The sequence below is a fragment of the Panthera pardus genome, unplaced genomic scaffold (genome assembly GCF_024362965.1).
Source record: "Panthera pardus isolate Hobbes unplaced genomic scaffold, ASM2436296v1 HiC_scaffold_4, whole genome shotgun sequence".
Lineage (NCBI taxonomy): Eukaryota > Metazoa > Chordata > Mammalia > Carnivora > Felidae > Panthera > Panthera pardus.
Genome location: NW_026526969.1, coordinates 20,765,127 through 20,783,090, shown reverse-complemented (window position 1 = coordinate 20,783,090; position 17,964 = coordinate 20,765,127). Strand labels below are relative to the sequence as shown.

At 49.1% G+C, this 17,964-nt stretch overlaps 1 protein-coding gene across 1 annotated transcript in view; it reads right to left on the bottom strand.

Moving 5' to 3' along the window:
* The window catches only part of SEC14L5 (SEC14 like lipid binding 5), a 41,867-nt gene extending 24,254 nt beyond the window's left edge, over window positions 1-17,613 (bottom strand). The window contains 4 exon segments of the mRNA XM_053893921.1: window positions 670-801; window positions 1,203-1,352; window positions 16,499-16,612; window positions 17,369-17,613. Coding sequence (XP_053749896.1) covers window positions 670-801; window positions 1,203-1,352; window positions 16,499-16,561 — 345 coding nt within the window. The 5' untranslated portion in view covers window positions 16,562-16,612; window positions 17,369-17,613.
* Window positions 17,614-17,964: the final 351 nt, after the last annotated feature.

Below are 17,964 nucleotides of genomic sequence, written 5' to 3'. Positions count from 1 at the left end.
TCTTCTAAGGGGTTTTGGATACTTTTCTTCCCCTACTTCTCACCACAACCCATGTGGGAGGTGTCATCATTAACCCCATTTTACAGATGAAGAAACTATAGGGGCCGCTGGATGGCTCAGTCGTTTAAGGGTCTGACTTTGGCCTAGGTCATGATCTCATGGTTCGTGGGTTCGAGCCCCGCGTTGGGCTCTGTACTGACAGCTCAGAGCCTGGAGCCTGCTTCGGACACAGAGCCTGTGTCTCCCTCTCTCTCTGCCTGTCCTCTACTCATGATCTGTCTCTCTGTCTGTCAAAAATAAATAAACATTAAAAATTAAAAAAAAAAAAAAACGTAAATGAGCCTCCCTTTCAAGGAGGAAGAAAAGGACAGAGAGAAGAGGGAGGTGGAGGCAGGTTGCCAGCTTTCCCCAATAAAATACAGGATGCCATATTTGAATTTCAGATAAACAACGAATAATATTTTGGTAAGTATGTCCCAAGCGGTATTTGAGGCTATTTAAACAAACAGAAAAGTATCAGCTGTGTATCTGAATTGCAGATGTAAGTGAGTGTCCTGCAATTTATCCGACAAGGCCCTGGGAGCAGGGGAGAGGCAGCCAGGCTGATGCGTGGACTGCAGGACACAGGAAGAGGGCGGGACGCAGGAAGGGGGCGGGACGCAGGCTTACAGTGTAGCTGCAGTTCTCGTTGACCACCACGCGGTTGGCGAAGGTCTCATTGTGGGCTTCAATGAGGAGGGTCCTCTCCCTCCAGTTCAACACGTTTCTCTGCACAAAGACCACGTGCTCTACGCCGGCAATCTGCAAGGGAAGGAGCAGCGAAGGGGGTGGGGGCTGCTGGATACCAAGACTCACCAAGACCCCAAGACCCCGCGCCTGCCCACCAGCCGGCAGTATCCCGTACCCAGCCCAACACCCACAAACCCCAAGACCCCCTGTGCCCCACCCGGAGCCTGCCCAGCAGCCCCAGCCCCAGTCCCTAGGTCCTAGGCCTTTGTCCTTCCCAGACCGGCCCTCCGACCTAGAACAACCGCCCCCTTTCCGCAGGCCCCAACCCCAACCCCAGGACGTGTACCACCAGCACCTACACTCATATGCATACTCACTGGCTTCACCACCTGAGCCCGCCCCCAGATCCCCCCCTTTCCAGTCCCCTCCTCCGTGGGGCCCCCTGGCACTTCTGGGAACCCCTCCCCACCCACCTTGCGCAGCAGCCGCGGGGCCTCCACGCGCAACCTGCAGCTCCGCTCCACCACGTGCACCGCCCCGTCTGCGCTGCGGGACTCGCGCAGGACCTCGCTACCCAGGAAGACGGGGATCTGCGGGCAGGTGGGGAAGCGCTTCTCATAGGCCTACGGGCAGAGGGGGAGTGAGTGTCAAGGGGGCTGGGGGCCCTAGCCTCCTCCCTCCTGCTGGGCTGGGGGCTCTAGCCTCCTCCCTCCTGCTGGGCTGTGGTCTCCTTTACAAGAGCAGACACCTGTTTAAGAGCTGTGACACACCAGTGCCTGAGCAATGATTTGCAACTCACTCTTTGGATTTGCATTTGAGACTTCACCCTCAGAAGAAAAAGTGAGCTTGCCTGGAACATTTTAAAAGAAGGCATCTTTCAGAAAAACACTCTGGACGTAATCTAACACCTCTTCATGATAAAAACACTCCACAAATGAAGAATAGAAAGGAACATCTTCAACCTGATAAATCACAGTTTAACATCATACTCCATGCCAAAAGATGGAATGCTTTCCCCGTAAGATCAGGAACAAGGGAAGGATGTCCACTCTGGCCACGTCTGTTCAACATTGTCCTGGAGGTTCCAGCCCTGGCAGTTAGGAAAGCAAAAGAAATACAAGGCATCCAGTTTGGAGGGCGAGAGTCTGTGCCCCGTTCCAGAAGTGCCAGGGTAGGAGCCTCCGGGGTAAGCCGGCATCCATAGCTGACTGTATGCAAATGGGGTCTGCTCCAAGAGCCTGTCACAGTCCATGTGCCCCGGAATCAGGATCAAAGCAGCTCCAAAAATAGTGCAGGCATCTGAGGACACGCACCTCCTCCCCCATCCCTCCCGGCTCCTCCCAGCTCAGAAGGGCAGAGGCGAGGGAGGGGCAAGGAAGAGATGGAACTGTGCCTGGTGCCCTTAGTGTCACCCCAGGCCCCACAAGGCCAGCCCAGTGCATCTTCCTGCCATATGTTGAAGCTGCTTGCCTTGTACAGACACAGCAGACACACCAGGGTTAGAATAAGGAGCCCCTGTTCCCCAGGGGAGAGTGCACAGTAGGCAGGCACTTATCAGAAGCCTGCATAGCCTGCGGACAAAGCCAAGTGGGCAAATTCTGTGCTGGTGGCCACAGTTCTACTTCCTCCCGACAGAGGCACATCCTTTCTTTCTCTAAGCCTCTTTTACCACCTGGAAAATGGGTGTATCCCAAGCTTGCCTCCCAGAGTATGAAACCCAAGCTCAAGCTCGCCGGGCGGTTCACTGAAGGCAACCAGAATTTTCATTCCCCAGGCAACAAGACTCAAATGCAGCAGAACACAGGTCTGCAAAAACTGCTCCTGACCAGCCCTATCTGAGTACTTCCTTGGGATCCAATGCAGGAGGGAGCCAGAGGCCCTGGCCTGGGCCCACCTCTGTGACAGGCAGAGGGATGTTGACATTTTTTGAAAGCATGTGGAAGGAAAGGGGTGCGTGTTTCGGAACTGGACAGGCTCAGTTCATGTCTCTTCTACTTTCTCACTGAGGGACCTTGGGCAAGTCACTTGCCCTCTCTGAGCCTCTATTTCCTCATCTGTAAAATGGGATGGTGAGGAGGTCACCAGATGTTGTCTCAGAGGAGTTGGCACTCGAGGAGCCTTCACTGTGCTCCTCCAGCTGTGTATTTTCTTCCATTTCGTCCTCTGAATGGCATCCTCATTTGACAAATGAAAAAATTGGAACCCAGAGAGGCCAAGTAACTAACCCAAGGTCACACAATGAAAACTGGTGAATGTGGATTTGAATCCCATTGTGGCCCAGTACCCCACTCCTTCAGGAACACCTTGCTCAGCAGCTCGCTTGTTCTCCTGGGCAGCTGGGAAACAGCCAGGCATTGTCCCTGGGGCCCTGTGGTCACAATTTCCCCCTTCTCCACACTTAGTACTTCAACTCCTACTGGCGGCGGCCACACTGCCCTTGAGTTTCTGCACTTCCTCTGACTATTCTACAGTCTCTCCTTCTCCCCGGATGAAATGACGTAGTCAGAACAGGCCTAGATGCTCAGAATGTGTCCCACACTCCTTGCTGTGGCCAGCCAGGCTCCAGGCAATCTCTCCCACTAGCCACCTTCACTCCGCTCCAGCCACGCCAGCCTTGCTATTTTTCTTTTCTTCTGCTTTTTTTAATGTTTATTTATTTTTGAGAGACACACAGAGTGTGAGCAGGGGAGGGGCACACACACACACACACACACACACACACACACACACACAATCTGAAGCAGGCTCCAGGCTCTGAGCTGTCAGCACAGAGCCTAATGCGGGGCTTAAACTCACAAACTGTGAGATCATGACCTAAGCCGAAGTCAGACACTTAAATGGCTAAGCCACTCAGGTGCCCCCGACCTTGTTCTTTCTAAAACACATTTTTATGGGTTCACTTGTGCCCCCTTCCCGCCACCAACAAAATTCATGTGTCCTACCCAGTACCTCTGAATGTGACCTTATCTGGAAATAGGTCGTCGCAAATGTAATTAGTTAAGATGAGGTCATACTAGAGTGGGGGTGGGGGGGGGGAGACTGTTAATCCAATATGACTGAGGGACATTTGGTCACAGACACTCATATAGTGTCTTCACCATGTCAAGATGAAAGCACAGGCTTGGGTGATTCCTCTACCGGCCAAGGACTCCAAAGATTACCAGCAACACCAGAAGGTAGGAGAAAGACATGGAACCGATTCTCCTTCAAGCCTGCAGAGGGAACCTACTCTACCAACACCTTGATCTCTGGCATTTAGCCTTCAGACTGTGGAGTAAAAAAGTTTCTGCTGTTTAAGCCACCCAGTTTGTGGTACTTTTTATTATTTACTTATTTATTTTTGTGGTACTTTTTAATGTCAGCCCCGGGACACTCATGTGCCCACCACCTGCTCCTACCATAGAGCCTTTGCACTGGCCATTCCGTCTGCTTGGACCACTAATCAATTTACTTGATAGTGAAGGAAGAAGAAGGCTTGAGTAACTGGGGTTTCCAGAGAGGTAGGACAGCTGGACCGGGGGGCTGAAGAGATACTCTGGCTTCAGGGACTCATCTGTGCTGGTCCTTCTTTGTGGGACATCTTCCCCCACCTTCTCCCCTGCAAGACTGTCTTCTTCCCTATTCTGTCCTTTTAGCCCATTCATTTCCTCAATACCATTTATCACATCCTTTAGCCATGTACTCGCTTGTGTGTTGTGTGCCAGAGGCCTGGGCTACATGTTTTTCCACAGCACTGACCTCACACATGCCTGTCTCAGTTCTTGGGACACACTAGGGCTAATAAATGCTCACAAGCAAAGAAAAAAATAACTTAAACTTGCTGGTGATCCAAAAAGCCCCAGAAAGGTGTCCTGGGAGGGGAATGACAGGCCATGGATTCAACGCATGCATCCAAGGAAGGCTGACTTCCTGTTGTAACAAACCTCTTGTCAGAAGAGCTCCATCTGGAGCCCCCAGATAACAGCGGAGGGCAGAGGGCTGGGCAGCAGCAGATGGGTGCGTGGGCACAACTGTCCCTGACCCTGAAAGGGAAGGTGCTACCTTCCTCAAGTAAGTAATGGCTGCTGCATCGACGGAGACATGCCAGGCACTGGTGAGGGGAACGGCCAGAACTCAGGCTCCATCCAGAAGGCGGGGGCCCCAAAATACAGGGTCCATCCAGTGGCATATCTCCAGCCAGAGAGTCCCTGGGGTTGTGAGGTCCAGTGTCAGACATTGTTGCTATGATATTTTTAGGGCGCTAACTGCATTTCTTTGCAGTGGCCCGAGATGGGAATTAGAATTTCCCCATTTTACAGATAAGCAAGTGGAGGTTTGGGAAGGCGTCACACAGTCAGTAAGTGGTGGGGTTGGAGCACAACCGGTCTGACCCAGACCTCAGCCCTGAACCACTCTGCCCTGCCCCTCAGGGGACTTTAGCTACATCACAAGCGTCCAGAGTCTGGAAATGCTGAGTCCTGCTGGCCTAAAACCTGTGAGTCAGGGGCACCTTTGGTTTTGGCTTAGAGGATCAAACAGTCCACAGGATCCTCTCTGCGGACTCCTGTTCCCACAAATCAGGCCTGAGTTTCTCTGTGCCGAACACACACATGGTTTGGCCCCCTCAGGGACACAAAGTGGCAGAAGGGATTCAGTTACAGCTCTTTTGCCAGGTGGCTGGAGAAGGACACCCAAGCCTCCTGGCTCAGAAAGGAAGCTGGTCCAAGGCCCAGAACCCGCCCATGCAGGGCCACAGCTGGGGTAGGCAGAGACCAGTGGAAACTTCCGTTGACTGCCTCCCCTGGGCCTCCATCCTGCAAAACTCCACAGTGACACACTTAGCAAGTGGAGATGGGCGGCTGGCCTCCTAGCCAGACTTGCCTACACCCAGGAACCTACCTCCTTGAGCACAGCATGTCCTCTCTCTCCCTTCAGCCTCATCTGTCAAGTGGAGTCACCCACTCCCAATGAGCCCTCTGTTGTACCCGTTTCTGACATCAGAAGTCATCGGCCCCTGGCAGTGAGTTTTTTCCCCTCCCACCACCCCCCCCCCCAACTTGTCAAAGTGACATAGTCAACACTCAGTAGACATTTACATGATGAATGAGTGAATGAATGACAGCATTGCATACCCATTAAGAACATGGAGTCTGGGGCTTGGGTCCAAATCTCTGCCTCTTACCAGCTGTGTGGCCTTGAAGGAGTCCTCAAGCTCTGAGCTCCTTAATGCATTCATTTGTTAAGAGGAGAATAAGAAAAGTAGCTACCTTGCTGTGCTGTGGGATGTGTGGGGGGGGAATAAAGGAGTCCGTTTTTGTAAAGTGCTGAGAACAGTGCCTGGCACATGGTTCGTTCTACATAAGCATTTGTTAAATAAATTTAAATTTTAAAAAAGAGTGAGATTCTATAAAGTACAGAAAAGCTATTTCTGCTAATCACTTGACAGCTGCTGCCTCCTCTCCTCCCCCCCCACCCTTCCTTCCTGCTCTTCCTCATGCAAATTCAAAAAAAGCTGGAAGCTGCTTATCCCGAACCTTCCACTAAGAGAGTGGAAAGAAGATCCGGACCACATTAACTTTGTCTTCCCTTTCCACGCTGCAGGCTGCATTCGGGGCACTGACCACTGCGTGACCTCAGGCAAGGCATCTGCCTCCCCTGTCACACTCCTCAGGAGCCTTCCTTGAAGACCCCACCTGCCCCCTTGAAGCCTGGGAGACCCCACGACAGACAAGAATCTATCCTCTCAGCTGCCCCAACTTTTTTTTAAAAACTGAGATATAATTCTCATACCGTAAAATGCACCCTTTTAAAGTGTTCGGTTCAGTGAGTTTTAGCACATTCACAGAGTTGCGCAACCATCACCACTCTCTCGTTCCAGAACATTGTCATCACCCCAAAAAGAAATTCGCTACCAATTACAGTCTGTCCCCTCTGCCCCCACCCCAGCCCTAGGCAATCACTAATCCACTTTCAATCTCTGTAGATTTGCTTTTTCTGGACATCTCATGTACGTGGAATCATACAGTGTGTGACCTTTGGTATCTGGCTTCCTTTGCTCGGCATGATGTACACGAGATTCACCGCACTGTAGCATGCGTCAGTGTTTCCTTCCTTTTTCACAGTTGAATAACGTTCCACCGTATCGGTTCCCTCAACTTTGGCCAAGTTGCTGAGCTATCTTGGTGAATGAGATATCCTACGGCAGTGGTGTCGTCCCAGCTGATAAGGGGTAGCGGGCATGGGAGAACCCGGGCAACGTGACTCTGGAGCCTTTTGAAATGAGGGCTGTATACAATCTATAAAAACATGTACACCTGGATGGTCCTGTAGCTGAACAAGCTGCTGCTATTCTAATTAAAGCTAGCTCTGGAGACACAAAAGATGGAGACAAAGGGTCACAAGGACCCTGCAGCCAAAACATGTGGACATAGCAAAGGGGCAAGCCCCAGTGTGGTGGGACAGCAGAGTCAAAGCACAGGGTTTACTGTGCCAGCTGGGCAAACTCTCCATGTGCCAGCTGGGCAACCTCGACTTAACTCCTCTGAGACTCAGTTCCCTCAAAGAGGAAGAAGAAGAAGAAGAAGAAGAAGAAGAAGAAGAAGAAGAAGAAGAAGAAGAAGAAGAAGAAGAAAAGAAAGAAAGAAAGAAAAGAGAGAGAGAAGATAATGAGAAAGATCATGATATCTACTTTGTAAGGACTACAGTGAAGATTAAAGGGAGGTAATATGTTTAAGGCACTTAGCACAGTGCCAGACGTCACATCGTAGTTGTTTTTTTTTTAAGTTTATTTTATTTATTTATTTAGAGGGGTGGGGGAGGGCAGAAACAGAAAGGGAGAGAGAGACTCCCAAGCAGGCTCCATGCTGTCAGCTCAGGGCCCAGCATGGGGCTCGAACCCACGAATGTGAGATCATGACCTGACCCAAAATCAAGAGTCAGATGCTTAACCAACTGAAGCATCCAGGCGCCCCACGTCATAGATTTTTTTTAAATGGACAAAAGTAAAGCAACAGGCATTTGAACAGATACTTTTACAGAATCATTCATAATAGCCAAACAGTAGAAACATCCCAAATGTCCATTGACAGATGTATAGACAAACAAAATGTGGTCCGTCCATACAGTGGAATATTATTCAGCCATAAAAAGGAAGGAAGCACCGATTCATGCTACAACATGGATGAACTTCAAAAACATCACGCTTAGTGAAAGAAGTCAGACACAAAAGGACAAATACTATATGGCTCCACCTGTATGTGTTCTTGAAGTAGTCAGACTCATTGACAGAGAGTAGAAGGCTGGGTACTAGGGGCTGGCGGGGCAGGAGGGGTGGGGAGTTAGTGTTTAATGGGGGCACAGTATCAGTTTGAGAAGCTGAAAGAGTTCTCGGGACGGGTGGTGGTGAGTGCTTGTGCAACAGTGTATATGCACTTAATGCTGAACAGAACAGTACACTTAAAAAATGTTAAGCTTTTTTAAAAAAATGGATAAATGAGAAATTTTGCATTATATATATTTTACCACAAATTAAAAAAAAAGAGGGGCACCTGGGGGGCTCAGTCGGTTAAGTATCCAACTTTGGCTCTGGTCATGACCTCACGGTTTGTGAGTTCGAGCCCCACCTCAGGCTCTGTGCTAACAGCTCAAAGCCTAGAGCCTGCTTCAGATTCTGTGTCTCCCTTTCTCTCTGCCTCTCCTCCGCTCATTCTCTGTCTCTCAAATATGAATACATTTTTAAAAGATTTAAAAAAAGAGTAAGCCATCTCCAGGATGGTTTATCAGCCCTACCGGGAGAATTGATTGTGATTTGAAATAGGATATTATGTGTGCATGTTGTGTTTGTTTATAGTCAACACCTCTCTCTCTGTGTCTGTTTTCTTCATCCCTGGATTCCCCAGTGCCTCGTACAACACCTGGGATGCTGTCGACACCCAGCCAATATTTGCCGAAGGAAGGAAGGAAGGAAAGGAGGCTGAGGAGGAGGGAGGAGCTGGTGTTGGAGAATGAAAGCAAGAAGTTGGAACCACTGACATGTATCTACCTGGAAGAGTAGGGGGAACAGTGCAGGGCCCCCCGCTACTGTCTACACTTGCCAGGACACTGCCGCAGGCCCAGACGGTAACCTGTGCCTGTGGATTGCTGTCTATGCTCCACCGGCAGAAAGCTGAGTCCTGGAAGGTGCCTCTCACACAGATGAATAAGCCCCTGAGTAGTTTCCCTCTGCAGTCATGGAGAGGGGTACAGCCACGGCTGTTGGCCGAAGAATCAGCCCTCAACGAGGTTCCAGGGAACACTTCTCCCTGTATTTCAGTTTCCTGGTCCTAAGGCTGCAGCATGGGTGCAGTTAGTAGGGCCCAGGTGTTATTTGCTCCAATTCTATCCCTTCTTCTCACGGATTGGATTTGGATGTCACTTTGTCCAGGACTGTGTCCCTCTGTCATGAGCTCACACCATCGGAACGCCCAGTCTTTTGCAGCACCGAGGGGAACGCACAGCCTGGCTGCCCCGCCCGGCAACTGCACAAAAACCTGCTGTGGATTCTCACCCACGCATGGGGAGCAGGGTGGAGGAAACTCTCCTCCTCCGAACACACTCTGTGCCCACAAATTTCTAGGATCAGCTGGTGCCCTTGGTGGTTCAGGGAGGGACAAAGAGGCAGACACCCGCCTAGAGCGTCCTGACATTTAGCGGTATGTCAGGATCTTGATGGGAGGGGAACGCTATTTTAGATTTTCAAGTGTCTCAGGAATGTGCCCAGCCTCTGTCACCTCTGCTTCTCCATGTTCTCCTGGCCTCTGGGATGGAAAACCCCCTCCGATCTACTTAAACCTGAAATCTGACCATGTCACGCATGCTTAAACCTTCCAAAGCTCCCGAGGTCCTTGAACAGACTTGAATTGACCCTGCCAATCACTTTCTAACTCACACTGGAGCTCATATGAGCCACATCTCTTTCTTCAAAGAGAAGGTCTACTCCTTCTCTGCACACAGTGGGCCCTCCACCCCTTGGCAAGGCTCAGCCTGAATGACTTAAAAGACCCTTAACTGGCCCCTTCCCTTGTTCCTACAATACTCTGTTCATTCCCTATTATGAATTAGCATACGTAGCTACATACATAGCTACACAGCATTTGCCTGGTTCCTCTGTCTCTCTCTCTCTCTCTGTCTCTCTCTCTCTGGGAAACACACACAGACACACACACACACACACACCACACCACACCACACCACTGCAAGCTCTCTGAGGGCAGGAAGGGATTATGTCGGGAGAACCAGAACAAGATAGACATAGTCTCCACCTTCCTGAAACTTACTTTTATGAGAAAGGCCCATATAAATAAACAAGAAAGGAAACCAACAGAATCATGATGCATTTCAACAAGTGCTAGGAATCAACTATGTTGTAGCCCCTACACTCAGCATGCTGCTTGGGATACAATGAAACTCAATAAATATTTATAGGATGCAGGGGCACCTGGGTGGCTGAGTCCATTAAGCACCTGACTTTGGAGCAGATCATGATCTGGTGGTTCGTGGGTTCAAGCCCTGCATCGGGCTCTGTGCTGACAGCCTGGAGCCTGTTTCAGATTCTGTATCTTCCTCTCTCTCTGTCCCTCCCCTTCTTGCACCTTGTCTCTTCATTTCAAAAATAAATAAACATTAAAAAATATTTGTAGGGGGGCGCCTGGCTGGCTCAGTCGGTTAGGCGTCTGGCTTCGCTCAGGTCATGATCTCATGGTTGGTGCGTTCAAGCCCCGTGTTGGGCTCTGTGCTGACAGCTCAGAGCTGGAGGCTGCTTCCGGTTCTGTGTCTCCCTCTCTCTCTGACCCTCCCCTGCTCACGTTCTGTTTCTCTCAAAAATACATAAACATAAAAAAAAATATTTGTAGGATGCATACACGAACATGTGCGTGAATTAATATTTGCATTAACTAATGAGTAAGGACCTAAAATATACTTCTGAAATCAGAAGATCACTTTGCTGGGTGATGGATCACTTCTGTTCTCCCAGGTCCTGTAAGCAATCCAGAGTGGAAAATGTCGCTTCCCTTAATCTGTTAGCAACAGGATCATATGATGGGCTCCAGGGAACTAATTTAAACTCATTTAAATGAGGCCCCTGCTGCTTTATTAAAACTACGTCCATAACAACCAGTCCAACTGTAACTACCCTTGGCCTGAGCTGCAAGGATTTACCTCCAGAGGCTGCTCCTTATTAATAACCCATTTGCTAAATTACAAGCTGTTTATCAATACAAAAGGCCAGGTCTTTAAATATTTTAACACTTAATTGCTGATGACAGCCCTCACCTCCATAACCCTTCCTCTGTGTGAAAAGCCTATTGCTGAAGAAATTCTACCCCGAGCCATGTTCCTTCTTTAGATTTGCAGAATCTGAGATGAGCTCAAGTCACGGGGCTTTGGAGCCCCACTGGGATCCCAGGGCAGTGCCCGGACAAGAGGCAGCCAGGTCATTCCTGAAGCTGCCTCGGCCACTGGTGCACAGGTGTTTACTGAACGTCAGAGCCAGAATCTGGAGTGTCTGGCTGTGAGTGCAAGCTATGGGGTCAGATTTCCCTAAATTAAAATCTCTGCCATTTACTGATGATGTCATTTACTGAGCTAGTGAGCATAAATGGGCTGAATTGCGTCCCCCTAAAAAAGGTATGGTTGGAGTTCTAGGCCCCAGGAACCTCAGGATGTAACCCTATTTGGAAAGAAGGTCTTTACAGAGGTCAATCAAGTTAAAATTGAGGTCAGTAGAGGGTACTTATAAATCTGGTACGACTAGTGTCCTTATAGAAACAGAAGTTTGGACCCAGAGGCACACACACAGGAAATATGCCAGGTGAAGTTTGTAGTTATGCTCCCACAAACCAAAGAACTGCCAGAAGCCAGGAGAGAATCCCAGAACAGATCCCTCCCAAGCACCTTCAGAGGAAGCACAGTCCTGCTGACACCTTGACCTTGGATGTCCGGCCTCTAGATTTCTGTTGTTCTAAACCAACCTCCATTGTGGTGCTTTGTTACGCAGCTCTAGCATATGAATACACTGACCAGGGGACAGTTGCCTTACGCTCTGAAAGCCTTTGTTTTTCCTTCCTCTGCAGTTAAGGCTGCTATGAAACTACCTGACTCTGAGTAAGTCTCAGGGCTGGACACACAGAGCATTGGGTTGGTAACTGCTTCCAGGCTCTGTCAGCATCTGCTGCCCCCCAGGAGGCCAGGGTCTGTGGGTTCTGGCTGTGCTCCCCTTTGTGGTGTCCTGATGGAATACAGGCATTCGGGGCACAGCTTTGGTGGTAACCATCCCCACGAGACTGCTCCCTGGGCCCAGATCTACCTCAAAAAGTTGAGATCCTCAGCTCTGACAAATGGCAGAGCTCATGATTGGGAATGTGGATTCTGGAGCTAAACTGCCTGCAGTGAAGTCCCCAGCCATCTCATGTTTGCTTTGTGGCCTTGGGTAATCCATTCATCCTTCCCATGCCTCGGTTTCTTCCTCTGTAGAATGGTGCCACCCACAGAACCTGTCTCATGGGATGCTTAAGAGAGGTACTTGACTTAATATTTGGATGGGCTCAAAACAGTGTCTGGGACGTGAACATGCTTGTTAAATCAAATTTTAAAAATAAAATTTGCCTAAACCTGCCAAATAATCACTACAATTCATGGCAGGGATTTCTTTGGAAAGAATATATCCACACAAAAACTTGTGCATCTGTGTTCATAGCGGTGTTATTCATAACAGACCAACACAGGAAAAAATGATGAATGAATAAACAAATATGGTCGATCCAGGCAATGGAATAGTATTCAGCCATAAAAAGGGATGAAGTGCTGATATGATACAACATGGATGAGCCTTGAAAACATGATGCTCAATGAGAGAAACCTGTCACCAAGGGCCATATGTTGTATGGTTCCACCTATACGAAATGTCCCAAACAGGCAAATCCACAGAGACAGAAAGTAGACTAGTGGTCATCAGGTGCTGGGGTGTGGGGATCGGAGAGGACTGCTGATGGGTACAGGGTTTCTTTTTGGGTCGATGAAAATGTTTTAAAACTGACAGTAGTAATAGTTACACAACTCTATGAATCCTAAAAACCACTGACCCATACGTTTCAAATGGGTATATGAGTTATAGCTCAATAAAGCTATGAAGACAATAAATAGTAACAATAAGCCTAAACAATATTTCACCAGCATTAACAATGTGCCGGCCCTGCCCGGGCATCCCTGTCCCTTCAGTCAATCCTCACTTCAACTCTATGAGGAACGGGAGCCTTTATGACCTCCATTTTCCAGGTGTGAAACTAGAGCAGGGACCCAGATGATGGATCTGCCTCTTAGCAACCATCGGTCTGGGAGAAGAGGCCAGAACCCAGAAACCATTCACAACAGGCTGTAGGCTGACCAGAGAGTGGCCTTCGATGCTCAAGTGACCACAGTCTGAAGTGCAAGACACGGCCTTTGTGTTCTATGTACAAAGACCCCATCACCACCTTCAGGGACCCCACATACAAAGGGACCAAAGACCCTCTCCAATCTTATACCAGCTGCCTCCATTGTCTTAATTGTTTCCCTCTGTTTACCAAGATAATACGAGCTGACTGTTTTGAACCAAATTAATACAGAACACAGTCAAGAAAGAAGAAAACAAAGGTCCCTGGAATCCCACCCTTCAGAAACAGAATTCCTGCCAGGGGATTTGGCCCAAGGAGAGAGACGCCCATTCACTGGATTAGTTACATTTTTGAGATGAAAGAGAAAAAAAAATTTTTTTTTAATTGTTTAATCTGGGTCTGGAAATGTTGCCTCGGTGCTATTTTATAACCAATTCCTTGAGCCCAGTTTTAGTCATTTTGTGTTTGTTGCTGGTGGACTTCTGAAACAAGCAATGTTTGAATTCTCAAGTCAGTTTTGTTAAACAGAAAAACCAAAGGCCAGCCCATCTAGTCACTCGGATGCAGTGAAAATAGCTGAGTTCATCCGAAACTTCCCTGGCATCTGACCCAAACTGAGAGCAAGTGTTTAGCTGAGAAACAAAGACGGACATTAAGTGCAGAAAAACCCTTTTGTGCCCACACAGCATGCAAGTTATGTTGAGTTATGCAGCTATTTTGGGGACAATGATGTTTTGTAAACAGTCGGTAAAGTGGCTTTGTCGCTAACATTGCAGAGCCTTGGGGCCCTTTCACCAATAAGGATTGTATGGAAGATAAGGAAACATGGGCATGGTTGTCCCAAATAACTTAAATTAATGCAGATACAGAAAATGAATATCTGAAAACCTTGTTTCCTGCTGTGCCCACAAGCCTCTATGCAACAACATCTAGGGACTGTTAACAGGTAGAAGAGTAAGCAGAGTCCTGCATCCATTTATGGAACAGGAAGCTTACAAAATATGCTTAACATACTCCAGTAAACTCAATGTGAATACTTTACCAGCCTTATTAATACAGCTTTCAGTGCTCCTTTAGCGGGCATGTTTTAAAGTGTAATGATTGTAAATATTTTGGAGAATCCCAAATATGCTAAATTAAATTTACATTTATTAAGCTCATGCAATTATAAAAAAAGGATTAGTCTTCCATTTTACAGTTATTTGTCTCAGCTTCATGGTAGAGAACCATAGGTCCCTGGACTGTGGGTTGTCCCAAAAGGGTTGGGATAGTATCTCTCTTTTTTTAAATGAATGAGTGAATGAATGAATGAATGAATGAACCCTAGGGTCTTAGACTAAGTAGGGTGCCTGGAACCTTACAGGACAAATATTTATATTTAGCTGCCATTTATTGTCTATTTGGTATGGACCAAGACCTGCATGGGGCACCTGCCCCTCACCCCCCTATTCCTTCCACATTATAATGTATATATAAATGTATTTATCACCTATATATATATAAAATCTTTAATCCTCATGACAACCCTATGAAGTGCATATAACCATCCCCATTTCATGAATGAAGATATCAAGGCTCAGATACATTCAGTGGCTTTTAAATAGCACACAGCCAGAGCACAGTAGAGCAGTAGCAAGGACCCAGCATTTCTAACTCTTCGCCATCCCCTGGTGTCTGACCCTCATTACAAATACGGGAAAGTCACACAGCCACAGGCAGCAGCAACAATAACAGTAACAGCATTTGGTCTGTACCAGACCTTGCATTGGGAGCTTTATGTATATTGACTCATTTAATCCATGCACAGTGCCAGGATTTGGAAACCAGGATTGGTACTCCTCATTTTACAGATGGGAAATGGAGGCTCAGAGAGGTTAAATAATTTGCCCAAGGTCACCCAGCTAGTCAATACTAGCCCCTGCCTCTTGCCCTGGAACCATCTGCACATAACAGCACAACATGTATGAATGATTCCAGTGATGTTTTAAAACCCATTAAGGGGGCGCTTGGGTGGCTCAGTTGGTTAGGCGACTGACTTCGGCTCAGGTCATGATCTCACGTTCGTGAGTTTGAGCCCCACGTCGGGCTCTGTGCTGACAGCTCAGAGCCTGGAGCCTGCTTCAGATTCCTTGTCTCCCTCTCTCTACCCCTCCCCTGCTCATGCTCTGCGTCTGTCTCTCAATAATAAATAAACGTTAAAAATTTTTTTTAACCCATTATGTGACTATAAACACATATATAAGTAGATTTGTAGAATAAGACCAGTCGGGACACATATCCACGGAGGTACCAATTGATATGAAAGTTCTTGGATCAAAGGCTAAAATTAAGTAATAGGTTAGGATAGGGAGGATGTGGGGGGATTCCAATGTTTCTTACACTTTCAACACAATCATTTATAACACCATGTGGTGTGATAACAGGGACAACCACATTTAGTGAGTGCCTACTGTGTGTCAGGCACTGGGCGAGAGGCACTGCACATTATCTCATTCACTCCTAACACAACCCCAGAGCATTGCCCCTTTTTTCCCAAGGAAGGGGACCTCTGAGAGGCAGAAGGATGGCCCCAAGAAGGAAAGCTACATCTGCTTGTTTCCAGCATCTGCCCCATGGTGCAAAGATTATTGATCCAGGAGGCTAAGAGCTTGGGAGCCAATTGTAGTCCCTCGACCGAGTGGCTACTTGATTTATATACAGTCAGTCTGAAGCTACCCTGAAAATGGCTGTTCCTGGACCCCTGCTGCCCACTCGCCTCCTGTCAGCTTCTTTGAAGGAAAGGAGAGGGGATGTGCAAACTGAAGGAAGACCCTGGGCAGGAGGGAGGGGGATATGGCAAAAAAAAAAAAAAAATCATGGCTCCAGAGTACCCCCCTGCATGGGTCTGCGCCCTGGCTCCACCTCTTATCAGCCGCAGAACTTGGGGCCACCTTTACCTGTCCAAGCTACAGTTTAGCGGAAGTAAAATGAGAATAATGAAACAATATATGTAAAGACTTGGCACTGGAAACCCTCAGTGAATGGCTACTACTCTCATCATCATTAGTACATTTACTATTACTATTATTAGCATTACACAAAGTGACAGCAGTGGTTTGGCCCATGATATCCTTGTTTTCTGTCAGAGGAGGTTGAGATGAGAGAACAAGTCTGCTTCAGCAAGGAGAAAGAAAGATCTTGTGATGTGGTCAGTGGACAAGGATTCCAGAAGATGTGGAGAAGGCTGGGGTGGCTGGGTGGAGGGTCACTAGGGAGAAACTGGACTCACCAGTTACCTTCTCATCTGGGAGTCTGAGGGGCTCCCTCTCATTTTTGCACAGCTGACCTCCTGTGTCCCTCTAACCATCACACAAGGGGCTGGAGAACCAGGGGTCACTCACCGCCATGACCAGCTCAAATGGGTACTTGTAGATGCGGACAGGAGACTGGTACTTCTGCACCATGTTCTCGCAGGAGCGCCAACAGAAGCACCCAGGCAGGAGTGAGCACAAAACCTGAGTGACAGGTGACTGGTAAGGTAGCAGCTCCCTCCACCTGAAGCATAACCCTGCCCACTGCTTCCCCAAACAAGGGACAAGCCCGCCCTCTCATGCTCTGCCCATACATCTCCCCAGCCCTCAAAGCAAGAGGGCTGATGTGATCACCAAATTTCTCTGGGCCATGCCCCAAACACCTGCCCTGACCATTACCCACTGCTCCAGGCCACACTCATCCCTCCAAGAGCAATCAGTACTCCCAAACTTTCCTTGGTCTCCACTCCTTCACACTGAGGCCCCCAGAAGCACCCCTCACCGCTACTCACATGGAAACCCACGTTTGCAACTCTTACACTCTCACAGTTCACCATCCACCCACACACCCCACAGCTTGCCACAGACGTCCTCTATAGACCCCCCCCAAGTATCATTGCACCTGCCCTTCCATTTTCCTCCAAGATACCCTGACATACACAGTCTTCACTAAATTTCACATGCAATGTCTCTACCACACACACACACACACACACACACACACACACACGCACACACATGCATGACCCACCTCCCACACAGGATCACCCTTGCACACACATGCAACTTTGCCCACACACTCAGCTCCCTGGACCTCACACCACCCAATTCCACACACGCACACACTTCCCCTGGTGAGCACAAACGTCCACACACTTGTACATACACTGGTATGCATATGCACACACACACAAGCATGCACACACGTATGAACTCGCAGGCCCCCGCAACCCTGCTCACCCTCGCCCTCGCCCTCGGAACCTCCCCGGAGGCAGCCCCGGGGTCAGTATGGCGCTGAGTCCGCCGGGCCCCCCCGCGGACGCCTGGCCCGGAGCGCAGCTTCTGGGGCGAGGCCCGACCGCGGCCGCCCAGCCTGGGGCGTCCGGCCGTGCTCACCCTGGGGCCGGGCCAGCCAGGGAGGGGCCTGCAGGGCAGGAGCCAGACCTGCCCGGCGGGAGTGCTCCAGGACCTGGGACAGCGGAGAATCCGGCCTGGCCCCGCCCCTGATCTGGCCCCGCCCCTGCCTCCCTGCTACGGCCCCGCCCAGATTTACTCTGCCCCTGATTGGTCCCTCCCTAGCCACGCCCCGGCATTAGCCCGCCCTTCTCATATATATATATATATATATATATATATATATATATATATATATTCCCTGTTTGACTACGCCCCTGCCCGGCCCTTCTCCAGTTTGGCCACGCTTCAGGTAGGCCGAGCCCCTATACTGGTCCCGCCCCTAAGGCACCCCTCCTTGGAAACGGCCCAGCCCTGGAAAGACCCCGCCCCAAGGTCCCACCCCGAGCCTTGCTCTGCCCGCGAAAGGTCCGCGAACATTT